This window comes from Mercurialis annua, linkage group LG2 (assembly GCF_937616625.2).
Source record: "Mercurialis annua linkage group LG2, ddMerAnnu1.2, whole genome shotgun sequence".
Classification (NCBI taxonomy): Eukaryota; Viridiplantae; Streptophyta; class Magnoliopsida; order Malpighiales; family Euphorbiaceae; genus Mercurialis; species Mercurialis annua.
Window position 1 is genome coordinate 2,707,717 of NC_065571.1, and position 8,224 is coordinate 2,715,940.

General features: G+C 34.1%; 1 protein-coding gene across 4 annotated transcripts; it reads left to right on the plus strand.

The window, feature by feature from the left end:
• The first annotated feature begins 225 nt into the window (after positions 1 to 225).
• Positions 226 to 7,421, plus strand: LOC126667043 (cyclin-T1-4-like). 4 transcript variants are annotated; one of them, XM_050359989.2, is made up of 7 exons: positions 226 to 410; positions 914 to 1,502; positions 1,614 to 1,695; positions 2,308 to 2,442; positions 2,744 to 2,919; positions 3,148 to 3,193; positions 3,403 to 3,759. In XM_050359989.2, the coding sequence occupies exons 2-7, from the start codon at positions 916 to 918 to the stop codon at positions 3,487 to 3,489; spliced, it is 1,113 nt and encodes a 370-aa protein (XP_050215946.1). In that variant the 5' UTR covers positions 226 to 410; positions 914 to 915; the 3' UTR covers positions 3,490 to 3,759. The 4 variants fall into 4 exon arrangements, 3 of the variants coding, with proteins under 3 accessions (XP_050215946.1, XP_050215947.1, XP_050215945.1); XM_050359988.2 differs by lacking the exons at positions 3,148 to 3,193; positions 3,403 to 3,759 and adding exons at positions 6,594 to 6,739; positions 7,138 to 7,421 and having other exon boundaries at positions 229 to 410; XR_007638057.2 differs by having other exon boundaries at positions 228 to 410; positions 2,744 to 3,069; positions 3,148 to 3,759.
• The last annotated feature ends 803 nt before the right edge of the window (positions 7,422 to 8,224 follow it).

Below are 8,224 nucleotides of genomic sequence, written 5' to 3' on the forward strand. Positions count from 1 at the left end.
ACTATGCATAGCTATTCATTTATTTATTATTCAAACGGTTCAACCAGCGGTTCAACCGGTTGAACCGGTTGAACCTTTAACCAGTGACCTCACCGGGTCTGTCGCCGGTCCGGGTTTTAAAACATTGATCTCACCTATAATTTTAAACAAAAGAAACGCACCGATTTTTTTGGATAAAAGTAGTTCAAAAATAAATTTCAATTTTATTTTTATTTTTATTTTCATTATACCTCTCTTCTTCTTTAGCTCTTGTCTCTGTCCATCTTTTTCTTTTCCTTTATATTTTATTTGACCCCTTTTTACGCCTTCTCTTCTTTAAATTAAACCCATCAAATTTCCACCTTCAATTCATACACAATTTTATCTTTAACTCAATCACGGAGCTTAGATCTGAATTTCATCCCAATCAGGTATTTTTAATTTTATGTTTATCTCTAATAACTGTGTTATTTCTAGATTTTTAATTTTAATTCATCCTGTTTCGATTTGTCGACGATTAAATTAAATTCCAGTTTCAATTTCCTTAATTGGGTTTGTTTTGTTAAATTGTTTAACTTTTTGAGTTTGATTAATTTAATTTAAGTTTGTAATGGGAAATTAATTGTTGTAATTGCTGAGTTAGCATGCAGGTTTGAGGTGATGTTAATGTGTATTTATTAATTTTTTGATCCTTAGTTTAATTATTAGGGGTGGGAACTTGATGAGTAAATTTCAGCTTTATATAAATTTGTTGCATTTTTTTAATTTTGTATCTGTCACTTGCTTATTGGCCAATTTAATGTCAGATTTCTTAATTGCTATAGTATTTTTTTTGCTTGGATATGGATATCAATTGAAGTTCAAGTGTTTGAAATTTGGAGGTAATAGAAGTAATTTTGTTGACATTGTTTTGTTTATGGCTATTTGTTTGCAGGAATGATGTCGTTTGCTGCACGGAATTATGATTCGCAAGGAGGCACTCTCTATGATGATCATTGTTCCTCGTTTAGTAGACACAGCTTTAATACTCATAGGACTCGGAATATGAGCAACATTACACATAAGAACAACAACAATAGCCATTGTAATAACAACTATAACTATAAGCATAATTGGAATTATAATCATGACTTCCCGGGGAGATTAAGGGACCATTTCAACGACAATAACAATTATGTTAACCCTCCTAGAGAAGCTCATTCGATGAAAAGGAGAAAACTTAGTGCTGGTGCTTGGGGAGATGCCGGGAGACATTTTTTGCAACCAGTCTCGTGTGAAAATGCTGCTTCTGCAGCCTATAACAATCCAGTCCCTTTTACAAGTTCAAATGCCGAGACGTCTACGTCCACCAGTTGCAAACGTGATCGCTCCAAGTTGGAAGATGATGATCCTGTATTTATGTCTAAGGATGAGATTGAGAGACACTCCCCATCAAGAAAAGATGGTATAGATGCACTACGTGAAACACATTTACGGTATTCTTATTGTGCATTTCTTCAGAATCTCGGGATGCGGCTTGATTTGTAAGTGCTTTGTCTTGAATTACTGTGTTAAGCTTAACTAGAAGCTGCATTTTCTTTAATGCTAGTTTAGTCTCCTGGAAATTAATTTGATAAACTAATTGTGTTTTACAGGCCGCAGACCACTGTCGGCACTGCCATGGTTTTGTGCCACCGTTTTTTTGTTCGCAGATCACACGCCTGCCACGACAGATTTGTGAGTGTTCATATTCTTTTTTGCATCACTTATAATTTAGGTGCTCTCACGAGAATGTCATTTTGTCAGAAAAGTTGTTTGCCCTTTACTTGTTTTTGTATATCTTAACATGGTAAATTGTCTAAGCATTTTCCCAAATTAAATTCTAGAAAAATGTCCTTAAATCCTTAGGACATCTATCTCAAACAGGAACATAATTTTTGTCTACAATCAATATTACTTTTTGAAAGCTCTTGTTATGTTGAGTACTTTGAATATGACCAGTGAAGTATCACCCTTGGCTTATTGTCCCTGGTCTTCAAAGAACCTTTAATATTTCTCATTTTTTCAAAGCACCCTACTTTTTCTTCTTGTTCTCTTTAATTGATTTATATTCATAAAATTGGAAGGGTAGTGCTTTTGTATTGTTGATGGTGTAGGCTTTCTCATGTCCTATGTTTGCATTTATTGTCACTTAATGTTATTTAATGTCTTTTAGCTGTATTGAATTTACTGTTTGCTGCTCCTAATTTTCTGGGTTTCGGTCTTTGAAGATGCATGCTATGATTTTTAAGGTGCATATTCCTGCTTGCAACAGTTTCTCTTATCATTTGCGATCTGCATTTGTGACAGTTAATTGCTACTGCTGCACTTTTTCTGGCTTCAAAATCAGAGGAGACACCTCGTCCTCTGAACAATGTATTGAGAGTATCTTCTGAGATTTTTCACAAGCAAGATATGACTTTCTTATCGTACCTGCTCCCTGTTGTAAGTATTCTACTGGGCTCTTCATTTCTCACCTTTCTGATTTAAATCAAAACAAGAAAAAATATGAGCATATTTTTTTTTCTCCATAATGAGACCCTGAGGAGACATAGTTTTGTGTTTTTTTGAACTTTTTCAATGATTGAACATAATTTCAGGGACCTTAGACTTGTTAGAAACATTTCTTACTTCTGCATCATGCGTTATCATGTTTTAGATTTTGGAGTTCCCCAGCACCGAACAAAGTTACATTGCATTTTTGGAGTTCTTAGCATGTTCACTTGACATAAATTGTCTTCCACAGGATTGGTTTGAACAGTACCGAGAGCGAGTAATAGAGGCCGAGCAAATGATACTGACAACTCTAAATTTCGAACTCAATGTGCAGCATCCATATGCTTCTCTTACATCCGTCCTTAACAAAACAGGATTTTCACAGAATGTCTTGGTGAACCTTGCACTAAACTTGATCAGTGAAGGGTGAGTTATCATTTTCATTGTCGTATTTTTAATTGAATATTCCATTGTTACAGGTTCTACAATATCAAATCAGTTAGATTTAACAACACAGTGAACAAGCATATATTGTGGATCCATGAATATGATCATGCTTCTTTCTTCAGGAAGCATGTGAGTTATTGTATCGTAAGTTATAATTTGCATATTGTCTTGAGAGTAATTTACTTAAAGAATCTGTCTTAATTTTAGGGAGTGGTGTTGCTGCTCTGATTATCCGTCATGTAGATTAAGGAGGGTGAGTGTTTGAGTCTTGGCCAATTTGAACATTTTTTGAGGTTTTGTGATACTTGGGCCTTGGCGGAGGATGTACTAGGCGGTCGTGTTCTCATTTGGTTCAATAATGTGTAATACTAGTGTCAACAATTTTCTTCTTTCGAGCAATTACCATGCGGTAGTAATTCTAGTATGGGATATTGATTGTTTTGGCATGCCATAAAATTGCAGGGTCTACACAAGAATAGCGTGCATATTAGCTGGCGGGTGTTGAATGCTCTGCATGGAATTTTTTTTATACTTCTGAAGTTGAACTGATGATATGTTATGGATCAATGACCATGATTATTATTTTATCCCCCATCAAACTTTGGTTATCTTCGATAAAGATAGCCTCAGAACCGTTTTTGCATCCAACTTTTTTGCCTATACAAACTTCTAGTTATTGGACCTGGTTACTTTTTCCTTTGGTGTTTCTTCACATTGATTGGACTGAACCCTGTCAACTTGGCAAGGGTCAAAGACCATATAGTATCTTTCTGCCTTTCATCAAAAGATTGTTTTGAACCATCATTGATATTTTACCTACTGTAGCGGTTTCTTCTATTCCTTCAGAAAGCCTTTTTTAAAATCACAGCTGTTTTCTATTTCAACTTCATATATGACTATCCTCCCCCCCCTACCCCAAAAAATAAAAATAAAAATAAAAATTAAAGAGTTCAAAAATTGTCCCACAACTCGAGCAATTACAGCCATTTGATATGCAAGTCAACATTATGGGTGGCTGCATATTATGACCAATTCTAGATCACTTTTTATGGTTTGCAATGGTACTTGTGTATCTGTTTGGAATGGGCCTGGTGCTTGTGATGTTACGAGTAAAAATGGTTCAGTTTTTAGCTTTGTAGACTGGGGTTGGGAATTGATGTCAATTTTTTATAATGGCTTGATCACAATAGTTCTGGGAGTTGTGTTCAGCGTATATCTGGCATTGCCTGCCTGATTATTTTGAACAATTCGTGCATCGTGGTGAAGGCCTCATACTGGGAAACTACCATGTTGCTATCACTCCAATGGTCTGTTAAGGTGCCTAAGAGGGATAAAAGTTGCTTGTTACTGTTCTATAGGTGCAAGAAATTGGGGCAAGGAAAACTATTAGGAAATTTTTTATATTTTGGACTTTTTTAGAGAGCCCATTAGATAAGAAAAAAACGAAGAAAATTAAATTCGGTTAATTGTTTACATAATACAAGGATTAATGAGCTGTTTTTCTTTGCAAGTGACAATATTTGCTAAGCTTATATATCAGTGGAGTAATTAGAGGTGTTAGTCACTTTGATTCATCTAAAAAATGTTCAATTGAGCTACGCACCGTGCTTGGAATAGTTTTCAAGTCATATTCTTTATGTCCATTCTGATAAATTTCGAATCTCTATGCAGATGCCTATTTCGAATGTCATATATCCTAGTAATATATTTTTTTGTTAGAAGATTCTTTGATGCATAATTATATATGATATTGAGTAAAATGTTGCGATTCTTGTCTTCATCCTGAGGGCTCCCACTCTAATCAGACCTGATTCATGTAAATAAGAAATGTTTGCCTAGAGAAGCTATTCTTTTGGCTTATTGCTTGCAATCTAATGCCTAGGATGTCTAGCTAGATTTTTCTCTCACATAAAAATGCTGCCTGCGGTTCTATTCAATAAGAACAAAGCTTTAAAGCTTGTGTCTGGACCGTCTCGTATTGATACATCTTTTATACGGATATGGAAGTTTTAATTTTTCATCTTCGGTTTTTTAGTTTGCCATTTCAACAAAGCTACAGTGTCTATGATCATAGCTATTAATTCTTTATCCTAATTGGAGGTTACAGCTGAAGGACTTGGAGGTCTCAAGTTTAGAATATTGGGAATTTTTCCGTCTCGTTTAAATTTTGGAAGTGGCAAGGGGGATGATGTTGTGGGTTTATGGAATGGGGGATACTCATTGTACTCTCATTTTGTATCCCTAAGACCTAGTGAGCCTTGTAGTGGATGCCACTTGCCCCAAATAAAAGTGAAAAAGCAAAACGTGAGCTCTTGTTTTTTTATTTGAAAATGATTTTCACTGATTATCTGAAGGAACTGTGGAGGGGCTATATTATTAAGATGTTACAAATGCCATTGTGAAGCAGTATGCCTCAGCCCTGTTTTTTCCTGGTTTCCTTCATTTTTAATTTTTTTTGTAACTTTGTAATTTTAATTCCCTATAATATGTAAATATTTCAATTTCAATGTCATTTCTTTTTTAAATAACACAAATAACTAAACTAATTTCATATTCAACCAGTCTTAAAACTGCATATTATGCGTGTGCTTTTCTGTTTATGTTTTTATACATATATATATATATATATATATGTATGTATCTTCTACCTACAAAATATCTGTCATTTTTACTTCATCTTTTTGTTCTTCTGAAACTAAAGGCTTGATTGCTTTCAAAATCACGAATTTTAGCGTGTTTTGCAGTTTCAGTACGAACTTTCAATTCTGGCAATGTGAATTTTTTTATTTGCATTTCGAAACATCGAGCAGTTTTCCGTTTAAGAAATGCAGATGTGGACACCGGAATATAGGCGTCCTCATCAGCAAATTTTTACAAAAAATTGTTGGGTGTTTCGAATTGGAAAAATTCGGAAGTTGGTGGCCGACATTGCAAAAATTAAAAGTTTGTGTTAAATTTGCCAAGACGCTGAAATTCGTGATTTTTAAAGTAATTAAGCCGAAAATAGATGTCATTTGTAGCTTTAACTTGTGCCTGCTAGAGGATTTGGGATGGCGGTATTCTAAAACTTGGGTGGCATGCATGCCTCATGAGCATTAATGCATCTTTTTAGACTGGCCTTTCAAGATCAATTTGGGCAGAAGATGCAGATAATGGGGCTAAGAAGTCAAGTTGTTTGTAACAACACCTAGCTTCTGTATGTTTCTTACTAGAGCTTTGCATGTTTCTGGAGTTAAAAAGCCCCTGCAGCAGACTTGGTTGGGCTGGGGAGTAATATATGTTTGTAAATCAGTATATAACTTGTTTGCTATAGTTTTGGTACTCTATCAGCCATCCTGCACAGGTTCTTGCAAAATATTCTTCCTTGGTTGCTGCATTTTTGTTTGGTAAGATGAAATGACTTGACTTGCTCTCCTTTCTTGCTTTGTATATCTAATGTTTGGTTTTAATTTTTGTATGCTTATCTCATAAACACTTTATACTGATTGATGTGATTTATATATTATCGATGTGGAATAATTGTCAAGTTGCACGAGAGTTTTGCCTTATTCTCACCAAGCTGGCTGGTTTGGCTGTTTATGCATCTCTCATTTGCTGAACAGTTGTGATTTTGGCACCGTGATATAAATAATGTTTATTGTTTTGTGTTGTAGGCTTCGGAGCTCGCTGTGGCTTCAATTTAAACCTCATCATATTGCCGCTGGTGCTGCTTACCTTGCTGCCAGGTTTCTAAATCTTGATCTGGCTTGCTACCATAATATCTGGCAAGAGTTTCAAGCAACGCCGACCATTATCCAAGGTAGCTATGCATATTCTAAATCGATACTCATAGTGCTTTGTTTCAAATCAATCCCACATTGCTGAATTTATTTAGGCTATGTTTGGTTCGTGGAGTGGAATACACATGAAATAGAATAGCTACTCCTAAGGAATGAAGTAATAAATTCATGGAAGTACTATTACATGAAACATTGACTCTCTTACAATATCTATAATTCATCTAACTTGTAATTTATTTGATAGTAACATTGACAAATTCTACGAAACTTAAAAATTAGAGCTACTCCATGAATTTCGAAGTAAACTAAATACAACTATTTTCATTTATAAATGAATTATTAGGAATTTATTTTAACCAAACGCATCAAAATATTCATAAGTTATATATACTGATGATGTTTTGGGTGTATAATGCAGATGTGGCGCAACAGCTGATGGAGCTATTCTAAGATTAGATTGAATCACTTGGTTTGGGTTTGAGATTGACGATACACCTTTAGGTCTCATCGATACATATTCATATAAGGATATACGTGTTCTGTTTTCATATTGTAACCAATATCATTAATCGTGTAGTTATATGTAAATTAGCTGTTGGAAAGAACACCGTGTGAAGTTTCATATTGAAGTCTCCGGTGATGCTCCTTGTTGCATTTATGTTTCATCATTATTGATAATCGAAGCTTTTAATTTTTTTCTCATTCTTCGTCTGACTTTTTGGTTGTCTTGAAACAGATGACTTTCTATATTTTGACTACAAATTGATAGATTTTAGAATGGTGGTATGATCCAGTTTTATAGGCATTGAATTCCCACATGGTAGAGGCTCTAATCTGATCTTTTTCACTAGAGATGGGTGCGGGTAATTGACTCCGGGTATCCAAACTAGTAGTATATTTTTTGTATTTCGGTAACTAAATTTTGATTCGTTATAATTTGGTTAGTAATTTTTTTTAATTTGATTATTAAACTTTAATTTTATTTAACTAGAGATTATCGGTATAAAAATACTCGTTCTAGCTGAAAATTTTGGCAAAAAATTTTTCCGGTAAGCTGCTCATTAAAATGTAATAAATTGATAAATTAGGTAACTTAAGAGTCAATTATCCGAGGATGGGCTGTGACGGCTTTGTTTACGGCTTTGTTTTGGCATGAGTCAGGACTCAGAAGCAAACTTTTTGAGTTTTTAGATAAATACCAAAAAAAGATAAAATATTCTCAACAATACTATCTCAAAGTTTTTTTTTGACAAATACAAGCTGTATTTTTTTTTTACAAAAATAACTTTTATTATTCTTAAAAATATTTTTTTTTATCTCAGAAATACGATTTTGATTACCTAATGGTATACTAACACTGTTGGTTAACCAACAAACAAAACTATTACAAATTCAAACCTCCATTTCTATTAAACTAGTTGAAAATTCTATTACAAACCCCTCCGCCTTTCTCATCGCAAGAGCAACTGTCAAATAAAACATAAATCGTCCTTTTTAAATTTAAA